This window comes from Peromyscus leucopus, chromosome 6 (assembly GCF_004664715.2).
Source record: "Peromyscus leucopus breed LL Stock chromosome 6, UCI_PerLeu_2.1, whole genome shotgun sequence".
Taxonomy (NCBI): Eukaryota; Metazoa; Chordata; class Mammalia; order Rodentia; family Cricetidae; genus Peromyscus; species Peromyscus leucopus.
In genome coordinates, this window is record NC_051068.1 from 123,916,499 (window position 1) to 123,932,365 (window position 15,867).

Here is a 15,867-nt window from a genome sequence, read left to right on the forward strand (position 1 = left end):
AGGAGGGTGTAGTTGAGAGATACCAGCCAGCCGCCCAAAGAACAGTAAGCCAGGGAACCAGTAAGTCATGGACCATGTGGCAAAAAAATAGATTAATAGAAGTGGGTTAATTTAAATGTAAGAGCTAGTTAGTAATAAGCCTGAGCCATTAGCCAAACATTTATAATTAATGTAAGTTTCCGAGTGATTATTTGGGAACTGGTGGGCAGAAGATAACCTTCTGATTACAGGTCTTGATTAAACTTATCCCTTCCATACATTTACTGTGTAATGTTTATTTAGTAGTCACAAAAGTACTTTTAATGCATGTATGTGCATTTGTCTTCCAAATTGCTTTAGGTACTATTTAACCCAGACTTTACCCACTCTACTTCCTGTGGTCTCAGTGTTGAAAGATGGTAGGATGATGCATTCATTTGGACAGGCCAGATAGCCAAAAGATATTGAGTCTTCTCTTGACCTGAGTTTAGTCCCCAGAACCTACATAAAAAGCCAGGTGTGCTGGTATGGTTGCAATCCCAAATGCTGAGAGGCAGGGGCGGGCCGATTGCTGTGGCTGACTGACCAGTCAGTCTATCTAAATTGTCCAGCTCCAAACCAATGAGAGACCCTGTCTCACAAAATAAGGTGGCTCCCGAGGAATGACACCTGTGGATTTTGTCTGGCCTCTGTTACACATGTACATACATGTGCACATGTATCTCTTGCTGTGCACCCACAGACATACACTTGCACAATTACAAATGGATGTATGCACGTGTACCCTTCTAAAATTGGCCTCTCTCTTGCTCCAAAATATAACCCATCACTATGTTCTTTTGGTTGCAATTTACTTTAAAGCCCTTCTTAATTCTCACCATCTTCCATCACCTCTACCTTTAACGCTCTTGTCGAAGCTACAGTTGTCTGGACTGTAGCAATGGTATTCCAAATGCTCTACTGGTAACCATTCTTCTTTTTGGAACTGGTATGATCACCCCCATTCTGAAGGTTTCCGGGCTCACAGGATATACATCAAAACTCATCCTTGGACCCTCAAAGCCCTGAGGACAGGTGACACGGCCTCCTTAGTAACAGCCTGTGTTTCGTTCTCTGGACTTGAAGTCTGATGCCACTCTAGTAGTCCTCTGCTAAGCTAAACTCCTTTCTACTGTGGAGTGTGCACACTGGTTGTTGTACTTGTTCTGACACTTTCTGTTCACATATTTGCTACATTACCACATTAATCTCAGCTTGATTCTTTTCCACTGGGAAACATACTCTGGCTTTTCTTAAGTGGTTAGATCTTCCTCTAGAAATGCCCACCAGTCTTTTATACTCAGTTAAATGCTTCTGTCATCAGTGTCTAGCTCCACTAGGTTGTGAGGTCAGGAACCTGCTCAGTTTATGTTCTTTTTTGTGTTGCCCATGTCAGGCACAATGTATGGTACATAGCTGATGCCCAGTAAATATATTTTGATAGAAAGAATATTACAGCCATGTCCATTATCTACCTACCTACCTGGTGTAAGTATGTGCATACATGTGTATTTGTATGTGCATGTACAGGTGTGTGCACACTGTGGAGGCTAGAGGAGGACATTACAGGTCTTCTACCACTTTCCACCTCATCCCCCTGGGACAGGGTCTCCCACTGAATTTGGAACTCACTGTTTGGGCTAGGCCAGTGGCCAATGAGTCCCTGAGATCCTTTTCACTCCCCACTTCTTACCCAATGCTGGGGTTACAGGTACATGACGCCTTGCCCAGCTTTTTACCTGGGTGCTAGGGTCTCAACTTAAGTCCTTGTGCTTACACAGCAAGTGCTCTTGCCAACCGAGTCATCTCCTTAACCCCACCGTCATAGTTTTTGTCTTAGTCAGGAATTCTATGGCTGTAAAGAGACACCATGACTATGGCAACTCTTATAAAGAAAAACATGTAATTGGGTGGCTCACAGTCCAGAGGTTTAGTTCATTGTTATCATAGCAGGTAGCATGGCAGCACACAGGCAGACATGGTGCTGAAGAAGAAGCTGAGAGTTCTACATTTTGACCCACAGGAAGTTGTCTGAGATACTGGGTGTAGCATATATGAGACCTCAAAGCTAAGGTCCCACCCCATACTGACAGACTTCCTCCAACAAGTCTATCACTACTCCAACAACGCCATACTTCCTAATAGCACCATTCCCTATGAGCTTATAGCACCAATTACATTCAAACTACTATATTTAATTCCCTGGCTCCCATAAGCTTGTAACAATATCACAGTTCAAAATTCATTTAGTTCAACTTCCAAAGTTCCCATAGTTTATCATAGTCTCATTAATGTTTTAAATCCAAAGTTAAAATCTCTTCTGAGATTCATGTGATCTCTTAACTGCAATCACCTGTAAAATCAAAGTTAAAAAAAAAGATTGTGGTAGGTCAGGCCCATATGGTTGAGGAAATTGGCTCAAGCCAGTTGTCAAGGCATGCATATAATGTATTTCCTTATGAACCAACCTGGAGTCTGCCTGAGGGCCTAGCAACAGGTGCTGTCAGAGTTCCTGATTGTCCCTAGCTCATGAGGGGCAACCATGCAATGTCACCAAATTGCTGTCAGGGTTTCTGACCACGTCCAGCCAATGAGGGACAACACACAATGTTACCAGATTGGGACACAGCCTAGGTGCTGGGAGGAGGGTATATAAGGCCTTCCCCATTATTGAATAAACAAGTCTGCTGTTTGCCTTCACCTGATTTCTGGTGTCTGTGCCATTGACGCTACACCTTCTCACTTTCTCCACTGAGGGAGCTGTTAGGATCCAGCAACAACAGATCACATACTTCCAACATATAATGACACAGGATATATGTTACTATTCCAAAACTTAGGAAAGGGAGCATAGTCAGGAAATACTGGACCAAAGCAAGATTGAAAACCAGCTGGAAAACTTCAAACTCTGCATCTCCATGTCAAAACATTCTTCAGATCTCCAACTCCTTTCAGCCTTGTTGACTACAACACACTTCTCTCTCTGGGGCTGGTTCCACTCCCTGTTCACAGCTCTCCTTGGCAGGTGTCCCATGGCTCTGGCATCTCCAACATCTTGGGTTCTCCAAGGCAATTCAGGCTTCAAATTCTCAGCTTCACACAATGGCCTCTCTGAGTCTCCATTCAGGGACATCCCTGCCACATGCCTGGTCACAGTGCCTTTCCTTAGTTGTGGAGGCGAATTCCATAGCCTCTTTCTTCTATCCTTAACTCCAGAACCACCTGGTCCAAGCTGCCAAGTTCTGCTGCTTATTGGGGCTGGAACATGGTTCCCTCATTCAATTACATCTTCACCAACTTTCTGTTTTTTTTTTTTAAATAGTTTCTTTCTCTGTCTAAGCTTGGCTGTCCAGAAACTGGATCTATAGACCTGGATGGCCTCCAACTCAGAGACCCATCAACCTCTGCCTTTTGAGGGCTGGGATTAAATGTGTGCACCACCACACCCAGCTCTGAGTTTTTCTTTCTTTCCTTTCCACAAGTTGGAAATTTAGCTAGGCAGGATCTTGCCCTGCCACTCCCTTTATTCCATTTCTTAATCTTTTTTTTTTTTTTTAATCTCTTTGAACACAGGACTTATCTCCATCCCCCTTCCTGGTGCTTCTCTTCTCAAATTTCACATTTTTTAATTTTTTCTTGCTCAGCTTGCTCTTTTTCACTATAAATCTGCATATAAGAGTGGACACTAACAACCGTATGACTGAGTTAATACTAGGCTGTTTTGAGACTTCCTCTGTCAATGTAATTTATCCAAATCTCTTCACTTTAGCCTCAGGCAGGCTCTTGGGACAAGAGCAAAAAGAAGCCACATTCCTCACCAAAATATCACAAGAACAGTCTCTAGGCAAATTCTTCTCCAAAACCTCTTGAGCCAGGACCTATAGTTTAGCAGATCACACTCCGCACCACTGTCTTCCAGGCTCCTACTAGTATGGCCCATTAAGCAGCACTTAAACCATTCAACTGCTTTTCTAATCCACAGTCCCAAGGTCTATATTCCTTCAAAGAAAAACATGGTCTGGCCTATCACAACAATACCCCAGTCCCTGGTACCAACTTCTTAGTTAGGGTTTCTATTGCTGTTAAGAGACACCATGACCACTCTTAGAAAGGAAAACATTTAACTGGGTGGCTTACAGTTTAGAGGTTCAGTCCATTATCATCATGGTGGAACATGGCAGCATGCAGGCAGACATGGTGCTAGAGAGGAAGCTAAGAGTTCTACATCTTTGATCCACAGGCAACAGGAAGTGATCTCAGACACTGGGTGTGGCTTGAGCATATATGCCCACCCTCACAGTGACACACTTCCTCCAAGGCCATACTTACTGAAAGGATAAAAACACAGCAAGAGGGGTACCTCCTGGGGGTCCTGCCAAGGTATGCCCCTAAGAGAACATGCTGCATGAAACAGACTTAGTGCAAGAGATTTATTGGGGGAGCAGGGCAGGGTGGGGAGGGGGAGTGAAAGAGTGAAAGGCCATCTAGGAGTAGGTACATGAGAGAGGTAGACGGACAGACGGATTGACAGATAAAACAGGCAAGAGCAGAAAGGCAAGAGAAGGAAGAGAGGACTGTGTCATACACACACTTTTAAGGGGTGTGCATGTCACATAGCTGAAGGTGGGAAGGCACCTGGGGACAGGTGATGGTGTAACCACTTCAGTGTGGAGGCAGGCTGGCCACTGCAGTGGGAACTAAAGCCTACTCCAGCCAAGCTACACCTCCTAATAGCGCCACTGCCTATGAGCTTATGGGGAGCCAACTATGTTCAAACTACCACAGTCTTGATGCCTAAGTAAGAGAGATATAGCCTGTACTTGGAAAGCAGAGGTTTGATGAAAAAAAAAATGGAGACCTTCTTCTTCTTCTTCTTCTTCTTCTTCTTCTTCTTCTTCTTCTTCTTCTTCTTCTTCTTCTTCTTCTCTTCTCCTTCTCCTTCTCCTTCTCCTTCTCCTTCTCCTTCTCCTTCTCCTTCTCCTTCTCTTCTCTTCTCCTTCTTCTTCTGTATCTGGTCTGTTTGAGATGCCCCTGGCAGTGTGATCAGCATCTATCCTGGTGCATGAGCCAGCTTTCTGGATCTCCTTACCTATGGTCGGATACCTTGCTCACCTTTGAGGCAGGGGAGAGGGGCTTGGTCTTGCCTCAACTGAATGTACCAGGCTTTGCTGTCCCCCCAAGGGAGAACTTACCCTTTTGGAAGAGGGGATGGGGGGTGAGTCGGAGGGAGGGTTAGGCAGGAGTGGGGGGAGTGGGAGGAGGAATGAGATGGGGATCTGTGGTTGATATGTAAAATGAAAAAAATTAAAAATAAAAACAGTGTGGTGATAAACCCACTAATTTTCAAACAAAAACAAACTAGTAACTGCTGCTTCCTACTAATATTACTAATTAATCAAAACATAAAACATGAAAAAGAAATGGAAGAAAACATACTGTAGAGTCAAAAGGCAATTCATGGATTTTTATTAAGACTAAAAAAGTAAAAACAAGTGACAGGAGACTACTTCCTAAATATAACACCAGTAGCACAGACACTGAGAGCAACAATTAATAAATGGGACCTCCTGAAACTGAGAAGCTTCTGTAAGGCAAAGGACACAGTAAATAAGACAAAACGACAGCCTACTGAATGGGAAAAGATCTTCACCAACCCCACATCTGACAGAGGTCTGATCTCCAGAATATATAAAGAACTCAAGAAACTAGACATCAAAATGCCAAATAATCCAGTTAAAAAATGGGCTACAGAGCTAAACAGAGAATTCTGAAAGGAACAATCTCAAATGGCCAAGACATTTAAGGAATTGCTCAACATCCTTAGTCATCAGGGAAATGCAAATCAAAACAACACTGAGATACCATCTTACACCTGTCAGAATGGCTAAAATAAAAAACACTGAAGACAGTTTATGTTGGAGAGGATGTGGAGGAGGGGAACACTCCGCCACTGATGGTGGGAGTGCAAACTTGTACAACCACTTTGGAAATCAGTATGGTAGTTTCTCAGAAAATTGGGAATCAATCTTCCCCAAGATCCAGCTATACCAATCTTGGGCATATACCCAAGGAATGCTCAATCATACCACAAGGACACATGCTCAACAATGTTCATAGCAGCATTATTTGTAATAGCCCAAAACTGGAAACAACCTAGATGACCCTCAACTGAAGAATGTATTAAGAAAATGTGGTGCATATACACAATGGAGTATTGCTCAGCAAAAAAAAAAAAAAAAAAAAAAAAAAAAAAAAAAAAAAAAAAAAAAAAAAAAACAAAAACCAAAAAACAAAAAACAATGATATCATGAAATTTGCAAATGGATGGAACTAGAAAATATCTTGACTGAAGTAACGCAGACTCAGAAGGACAAATATGGTATGTACTCACTCATAAATGGATACTAGATGTAAAGCAAAGGATAACCAGATTACAACCTACAACTTCAGAGAAGCTAGCTAACAAAGAAAACCCAAAGAGGGACACATGGACCGTGCTGGGAAGGCGAAATAGATCAGATTTCCATGAGTAAATTTGGGATGAATGGTGGGCAATGGAGAGTAGGGGATGGAGGATGAAAACATAAGGGAACAGGATGGTTGACCTTGAACAGGGATGGAGTGGAAAGGCAATGAGAGAGATACCATGATAGAGGGAGACATCATGGGGATAGAGAGAAACCATGTGCTAGGGAAGATCCTAGGAATCCCCAGGAATGACCCCAACATGGATTACTAGAGATAGTGGAGAGGGTGCCTGAACTGAACTGGCTTGCCCCAGTGATCAGATTGGTGAATACCCTGTCATCACAGAGCTTTTCTCCAGTGACTGATGGAAGCAGATGCAGAGATCCACAGCCAAACACCAGGCAGAGCTCCAGGAGTCCGGTCAAAGAGAGAGAAGAGGGATTCTATGAGCAAGTACATCGCAATCATGATGGGGAAACCTGCAGAGATGACCAAACCAAACTAGTGGGAACTCATGAAAGTTGGATCAATGGCTGTGGAGTTTGCATGGGACTGGACAAGGCCCTCTGCATGGAGAGGCAGTTGTGTAGCCTGATCTGCTTGAAGGGACTTTTTGGAGCCCACTACCTATGGGACACCTTGTGCAGCTTTGAGGTGGGGGGGGAGCTTGCCTTCTTACGAGGGGAGTGGGGACTCGGGGGACGGGAGGAGGGAAGAGGAGGATCTTTGAATGGTGTGTAAAATGAATGGAAAAATTTTCTTAATAAAAAAATGTAAACAAGTGAAAGTTTTAATAACTTTTATTGTCAAGATAATTAGGCAATCTTTATTATTAAAATAAAAATGAAAGAGGGGCTGGATAGATGGCTCAGAGGTTAAGAGTACTGGCTGCTCTTCCAGAGGTCCTGAGTTCAATTCCCAGCAACCACAACTATCTGTAGTGAGATCTGGTGCCCTCTTCTGGCATGCTGGCACACATGCAGGCAGAACACTGTATACATAATAAATAAATTAAAGTTAAAAAAATAATGTTAAGACTAGTGGGACACAAAAGAGAACCTGTACATCTGAATGCATAATGACTATTATAGATGTGCATATGTATTTCTTACATAATGAAAACAGATCTAATAAGGATTTTAATAGATGTTGAAAACACCTAATTATAGCTTAATTTTTTTCTGATAGTTTTGTGACTATTAAATTTTTAATCACTGATTAGAAAATACAAATAAATAAGACACAGTTTCATATGGAAAATATATTTTAAAAGATGTCATTTTTTTTCTCCACGTAATTAATAGATTTTTTTAAAATGACAACAGTAAAACTACAGTTAGCATTTCTTCTCTGATAGCCTGGAAAAGTTACAAAATTCGATGGGAAAAGCATTGGTTACAAAAGTTTCTGTGAGGAGTGAAGAGATGGCTCAGTGGTTAAGAGTGCTGGCTGCTTTTGCAAAGGACGGGGGATTTAGTTTCTAGTACCCACGCGGTACTAAAACTGTACCATCTGTAACTCTAGTTCCAGAGATCTGATGTCCACTTCTGACCTCTGCAGGCGGTCAGACAAGATAATATTCAAAGCAAGAATAATTAAAATAGCACAGTACTAACCGTAAGATATGTATTTTTATAGAGAACAGAATGACCAGAGATACTGTATTTTGCCCCATCTGTATGGTGTGTGTGTATTGCATGGGCCCACTTACGGAAGGTAGAGGCGGATGTTAGATGTCATCTACCTCTTTCTGCTGGGATCTCTTGAAGCACCATGTGTGGCGGTATTGTGTTTCCCAAAATATTGTGTACTCTAATAAATTTATCTGGGGTCAGAGAACAGACAGCCACTAGATACAAAGGCTAGAAAATGGTGGCACTCACACCTTTAATCCTAGCATTCCAGAGATAGAAATCCCTCTGGATCTCTGTGAGTTCAAGGCCACATTGGAAATAGCCAAGCATGGTGACACACGCCTTTAATCCCAGAAAGCCAGCCTTTAATCCCAGGGAGTGGTGGTAGAAAGAAGAAAGATATATAAGGCGTGAGAACCAGAAACTAGAAGATTTTGGCTGGTTAAGCATTCAGGCTTTTGAGCAGTAATTCAGCTGAGACCCATTCCGGATGAGGACTCAGAGGCATCCAGTCTGAGGAGACAAGACCAGCTGAGGATCCAGCGAGGTGAGATAGCTGTGGCTTGTTCTGTCTCTCTGATCTACCAGCATGGACCCCAATAACTCGCCTCAGGTTTGATTTTATTAATAAGAACTTTTAAGATTCCTGCTACAACCATGTCTCACTGAAACCACAGTTTGTTGTTGTTTTTTCCCTGCTAGGTTGCGCAGTCGTCAAATCCCAGAGATCACTCTATCATCCTTCGATAAAAAGCTTGTTTCATATATAAAGAATTGACAACACCATACAAAATGGAAATAGCAAATTTTGTGGATTCACAGTTTCTCGTCTTAACTTTAAAAAACTTTCTCCTCAAATATTGTGTCTTACTTTATAAACAAACCTAGAAACACATCTAAGTAAACACTCATCAGTTATATTGTCCCAGCGTTTCTGGAACCAAAAGGGAGGAAGGTGCTTGTTTCCTCGCAAAAAAAAAATCAAAAACAAAACAAACAAACCAAAAACCAAAACCAAAACAAAATAAAACTGCTACAAAAACAAAACAAAACAAAAAACGACAAAACCAACCCACCCACGCACGCACGCACGCACGGCAGCGCGCTGCTTTACGGCACTCGCCCCGCCCCTCCGCAAGGACGGGGCGTGAGAAGCCGGCAAACATGGCGGCCCCCTGTCTCCTGGGCCTGCCGGTGGCTACCCTGGCCGCCTTGGCGCTCTTGTCCCTCGGCAGCTCCGCCGCTGGTCACGTCGAGGTAGGCATCGGGCCGGTGAGGAGTGAGCCCCGGGAGGACGGTGTGTGGTGGCTGTGAGCGCTCGGACGACCCCGGTCCCGCGTGTGGACTGCGGTGGGGGCGGGCCGGGCCCCTGACGGGAGGACCCGCGCCCCCGCTCCGGCTGCCGCCTCCGGACCGCCTCGGTCACCGGGCGGTGTCGCCCTCCCTCCCCGAGGCCACGGGCGCCCGACTCCTTTCTGATGCTGACCGGCGACCCTCCCACGAAGTGATTTGGAGTTCCAGCATTCTTTTCAGAACCGCCTGTCCTGCTGGCCCGGGAGCCCGGGAGTCGGCATTTGAAAAAGGAACGCCACGCCAGGGTTTTCTCTCTCACCTAGATTGCAGCTGTTCCCTAACTGGGCCCGGAGTTATCCCGGTTCTTACTTTGTTCTCTAAGCTGTGGTAGGAATAACTTTTAAAATGCTAACCTGATCGTGCCTCTCGGATGTACCTTAACATTGTCACGACCCACAGGGTCCCCCTTCTTGAAATCTCTTGCTCCCCTCTTTAAATGTCAAGATGTATTAAACTTCAGTTTCTCAAACCATTGGGACCCCTTCCTCTATTGGCTCAGATTTTCTTTGTATTTGTCTTTCATCTTTTTTTATCCTTTGGGTATTCACCCAAAATGTCACTTAGGTAGGCAGATATTCCCTGACAAAGTCATATCCTCTTGTTACAATTAAACCACATTTGGTGGCTTTGTAGATTGTGTGGTGGGCTCTTTGCTAATGTATGACTATTCAGCTGGGCAGTAATCTGTTTAAAACAAATGACCCTGCACTAGACATCTCCTGCAAGAATTGCTACAGTAACTGAAAACTTGAAAGAAAAACTCAGCGGTGTTTATCGGTGTTTTAGCACATTTTTTTCTTCTGACTACTGGTATTTAATGTGGTGACCAGTATTAAAGAGTGGTCATATTGCAGAGACCTTAGAGAATCAGAGGTAGTGTTCTTCGGGTGACCTGGCCAGGGTTAAGGAGAATGGCAGAAGCTCAAGGGTGCTGATTCTGTTTTGGTTGAGGAAGTAGGGAGATGATGTGGTGTCTCATACTTAGGATCAAAGCTATCCTCAGGATACTGTTATCCTCAAAGTGGAACTAAATGTTGAGAGGTTCTTGGCATTACCATTTCACCTTATATTTTCATTGCACAGAGAGACTATTTTAATAGAGGGATTATCAGAATATAACCTGAATTTTGAAATTTAATGATTTAGTTACAGGTTTTGCATATGATTCTTTTTTATTATGAACTCATCATGAGGCTTCAGTTTCCTGTGAGATACTCTAGCTTTCGTCACTGGCATAAAGTCATGTGAATCATATATTCATTTATTCAAAAATATTTAATCAAAATCCACTATATTCCTAATTTGGATTACAATTGTGCATCTACTTGATGACAGGCCCTCTCCCATTGGAACTTAAATTCTGCTGGAAGAGGGGATTGTAATGTATGAGAAGCACAATGGTACAAGTAAGTCATGGTAAAGAAAGTGGTGGTGTGAGGCTGTGGTTTAAATGATAACTTGGTTAAATGTTTTAAACAGACAAAGCCCATACAGAAAGAGTCAAATGTGACTTCTTTGTTTAATTAGTGTCTCAAGCAAGACTGCAGCTTTGATCTCCAGATTTCTAGGTTAGGGCTTTTTTCTCAGCATCTTAAACTAGGGCTTTTTGTGCTGAAACAGTGTCTTTTAGAAACTCCATGAATTGGCATTAATTAATTAACACTAGTTAATTAGTTTGTGTTTGTTTATCTGTGTGGGTGTGTCTGTGCTATGGGGGAGTCAGTTCTCTGCCACGTGAGTCCGGGATTGAATGTGGGTCCTCAGACTTGGCTGCAAGCGCCTTTGCCTGCTGAGCCATCTTAAAGTAGTTCCTAGTTTATGTTTGGTCATTTTGTTTGTAAGGTCAAATACAATGTCTTCATAAACTGATCGTGACTGCTATTACAGTTAAAGTCCACGAGTGTTGGAGAGATGGCTCAGTGGTTAAAAGCACTGGAAGCTTTTCCAGAGGACCCAGAGGACCCAGGTTCGGTTCCCAGTTCCTGTGTGGAGGTTCAAAGCCAACTATTACATCAGTCCCGATGCCATCTCCTGACCTTTGTGGACACTAGGCATGCACTTAGTGCACATACATACAGGCAAAGCACACATACACATAAATCTAAAGATTATAATAAAAATGCCCATGAATCCTAGATATCGTTTATCACTCTTTATTCTGGGAAATTGCATGTTTTTTAAAATGTGTGTATGTGTGAATCATTTTGCCTTTATCTGGCTTGTAGGATCAAGCAGAACAGTTCTTTAGAAGTGGCCATACAAACAACTGGGCTGTTTTGGTAAGTATGCTCTTTAAAGATATATCTTGCTGCTCATATTAGATATGTATCTCAAAACCTTTGTGAATTAAATTTTTGAAAATTTTATCTTTTAAAATAAAAATTTTGATAGAAAAAGAAAATCCTCCCCCGTCTCCCTCTTCCTCCCCTTCCCATTCTCTGTTCTCTCCCACCCCACCTTGTCTCTCTTTGAGATGGGGTCTTACATAGCCCAGGCTGGCTTCAAACTCACTATGTACCTCAGGCTGGCTTTGAACTGGTGCCTGTGCCTGGCTTCCTGAGTGCTGGGTTTACAGTTGTGTACTACCATATGTAAGTCAGCAATTCTTTTTCTTTTTTTGACTTTTTTTTTAAAGTTGACAAGTCACTAATATTTCTTACTTTTAATTTTTCTTATAAGAGGTGATTTGTAAGTAAAGACTGCATTTGAGGTGCTGTTGTTGAAAGAAACACTTACAAAACATAGAATTATTTTAATACTTGAAATGAATAATTAAATTTCTCTGTAGTACTAGTTAATACTCTCCTTAGGCTGATTTATACTTGATTTTATGTGTGCAAAAATGATAACTAGAAAATTCAAATCATACAGAAAGATGTAGAAGAAGAAAAGGAGACAGACTAAATACACGTGTGAATTTTACCTCGGCTGACAGGGAGGAATGTTTTCGTGCCCCATATTCCAGAATCCCTATTTAGTGGTACCCCTCTCTCTTCATGGAGAAAAGAGAAATATACAGCATAGAGATATATTTTTCTGTATTTATCTATTATTGTTTCTGTAGCTGGGGCTATCCTTAGTTTGTTTTTCTACATTGCCTTGACATAGGCTCTTTCCTTGGTGGTGGTTATAGGTTTTTATCTTTTCTAAATGCTGTAAGGTTTCCTGTGTTTCAATATATCCTTTAGTTTGTGGATGTGAGATACTAAGTTTTTATTATTTTGTTAAGAGTTATGTTGGATGTTTGTTTTTGAGATTGAAGATCTCACTCTGTAGCCCAGGATGGCCCCAAATGTATATCAGTCCTGCCCCAGCTTTTCCAAAGCTGGGATTATAAGTGTTCACCACCACATCTGCTTGAGTGTTCTGAAACATGCATGTTTGTGAGCTTGACTGGGTTTTGCTCAGGAGGATAAATCTCTCAACTTCAGAGTTTGAAGTTGTGATGTAGTTGCTTTCCAGGAAGGCTGGGCTTCTCTTTCTGAACTCAACTTGTATTTCATTAGCTTTTTTGATTGCTGGGCTAGAAATTAATGTATGAATTTGCATAGTTTATTTCTGGACGAGGTTTGCTTCCTGGCCTGGTTTTTCATTACCTTCCATCCCTTGCATAGTGCGAATTAATATCTTTAATATATATGGATTTATGAGTTTGTGCTCTTTATTCCCTAAATAGAATCCACATTTTTAGAATTTTAATAGAATCCATACTTTTTCTGTGCATTGATAATTTTTACTACCAGAGTTTCATTTAACGGCAGAAGATTAGGAAAAAGACCAAGTGCTTTGGCAAAAAGCAGAGGCTGTTGACTCTAGAATTTCTGTTGCTGTGAAGAAAATCTGAGGCTAAGTGCATAGAAGAAACACAGGTTTGTTTAGCTCTGATCGCTGGAGGCTGGAAAGTCCACGCACCTGGTGCCAGCCTCTGCATCTGCCGGGGCCTTCTCACCGCACCTCTAACCAGCCAGGGACATTACCTGGTGAGGCTGGAAGTTGGCCAGGCTGGATCTAGTTCTTACGAAGCCACGAATGCGTGGGCCCCGACCTGATGACCTTAGCTAGTCTTCATTACTGCCCAGAGGTCCCACCTCCAAATCTCATCAGTATGTGAAAATGGGGGCTAAATTTTGAATGCATGAAATCTGGGGATCGTTTTTAAATGCTAGTAAGGCACAACTAAGAGAAAGGTAAGGGAGAGCAAGGACAGGAAGGGCCAAGAACGGAGCAGAGGCTGCGTCACCACCATCACCGCATGCTGAAAAAGGATGGGCACTTGGCACCGGGACTTGTGGGAATACAGTGGGACTGTAGTGGAGTTGGAGAAATACATCCAAAGTGGAACATGAAGAGAAGGTTAATGGCTTCCCCACAGCTTCCCAGGGAGCTTGCTCAGGGCTGTTTCCTAAAAGCATGGGGTTGTCTACAGGTCACTAGAAATAAAGTGCACTTGTGAATGTTTGTGTAAATGCAGTTTTAGTTTGATCCTGTAGAAAAGGATAGCATGGGATAACCCTGAGTATGATTCCCATCTCAGGAGACTATGGAGGGACTGAACAAGAAGATGTTGAAGACAGAAGAGAGGATTTCTGTGACTGCAGAAACGACAGTTACAGAGACCCAGGCTGTGACACACCGGCTAGACATGAAGAGATCACTGGCCAGGAGAGTGAGGGCTCTTCCAGTAGTGATCCCTGAGCAGAGTTCTTGGATGAGGACTGGGTAGCTGCCAGTGTGCAGACAGACCCTCGACTGGCACACGGCTCCCCTTAGGACTTAGAGCTCTTAGCTTAGGCTACACACACATTCAAGTCTCAGTGACTTGGGTTCCAGATGACGATCAGGGTGACAGAGAAATTCTACTGCACTAGTGAGACCTCAATAAATTGTACTTTCTAAATGAAAAATTATAAAATTTGCCCAGGCCCCATTAGAGTACCAGGTGGGGGGCAGGAAGATGGCTCAGTTGGTAAAGTGGTCAGATTCCCAGACCTACACAAGAACTGGGCAAGGCAGGGCACGGGCTGGATGGAGACCAGTATGTCCTTGAAACTCCCTGACCAGCCAGGTTAGCTAACTCCAGATTCAGCGGGAGGCCCTAATCTCAAAACGTAAGGCGGAGAATGATGGAATGTGACACCTGAACTTGACTCTGGCATGTGACATCTACAGGCCACATCTATCTACTGCACATCTGCCTCTCCACGAACCGCCCCCCACCCCAAGTATAAGAAGTGTATCATGTTAGTGCTGTTACTCGTATTTTCCCAAGTCCATGTTTGTTGCCAAGTTTGAGTTAATTTGCTTTTAGTCTTGAGTAGAGGATGAGACAGACAGAGGAGGAAAGTAGGATGCTATTTTGGCTCTGATCTGTTTGATGTAAACATTTTTGCCCCCTTTTGATCAAATAAACAATGAGGCATTTCCTCCTCACAGGGAGGGAAAACAGTGCTGAAGGATCCAAACTGAAGTCAACCCCCCCCCCCCCCCCGCACGGTTGTCCTGTAGTGCCTGTGTAGTTCCTTTGTGTCCTTTTAGAAGTTCCCAGGAGGTGCAGTCACGTTGTATTCCACTTCCTCTCTTGAAAAACAAACGGTTTATATGTACACCCCTTTGCCGCATGTCGTCATGCACTCCAGTTGGTAGATATTTGATAATAAATGGTTTATACAGACACCCCTTTAGTGCATGCTGTAGCTAGAGTTTTCCTGCCTTGCCCACAGTCAGGACAAATCTCTGTCACCTGCCAGTCCCACAGCTGCTCAGACCCAACCAAGTAAACACAGAGACTCATATTGCTTACAAACTGCATGGCCATGGCAGGCTTCTTGCTAACTGTTTTTATAGCTTAAATTAATCCATTTCCATAAATCTATACATTGCCACGTGGCTTGTGGCTTACCGGCGTCTTCACATTCTGCTTGTCCTGGCGGCGGCTGGCAGTGACTCCTTCTGCCTTCCTGTTCTTTCTTTTCTCTTCTCTGTTAGTCCCGCCTATACTTCCTGCCTCGCCACTGGCCAGTCAGTATTTTATTTATTGACCAATCAGAGCAACACATTTGCCATACAGACCATCCCACAGCAGCATGTCCTCATGCACTCTATTTGGTGAATACTTAATAATTTATATGAAATTGGTATTTCCTTGTCTCTATTTTTTCCTGATAATGTTCTTTATATTCCCTGTTAATTTTCTATTCTCTGATAATTTGCTATTGAAGGTGAGGGCAGTTTCTTACATTTATTAAATAAAGAGCTGACACAAATAGCCTTTAGTTCTGCATAAAGTGCAGTAGAAATCTGGGCCTTCATTGTGGTTAATTTCTTATAAATTGTTGTATACATTTTTTTTTTTAATTTAAAAACTCAAGTTAGGGAAACAGTTGGCTTTTGCTAG

The 15,867-nt window shown here is 42.8% G+C and overlaps 1 protein-coding gene across 3 annotated transcripts in view; it reads left to right on the forward strand.

The window, feature by feature from the left end:
• Positions 1-9,246: 9,246 nt before the first annotated feature.
• Positions 9,247-15,867, forward strand: part of Pigk (phosphatidylinositol glycan anchor biosynthesis class K) — a 79,354-nt gene continuing 72,733 nt past the window's right edge. For all 3 annotated transcript variants that reach the window (XR_003735596.2, XM_028879171.2, XM_028879172.2), the window contains exons 1-2: positions 9,247-9,377; positions 11,699-11,752. Coding sequence is in view for 2 of the 3 variants with exons in the window: in XM_028879171.2 (XP_028735004.1) it covers positions 9,285-9,377; positions 11,699-11,752 (147 nt within the window). In the remaining variant the exon portion in view is untranslated. The remainder of the gene's footprint in view (positions 9,378-11,698; positions 11,753-15,867) is intronic.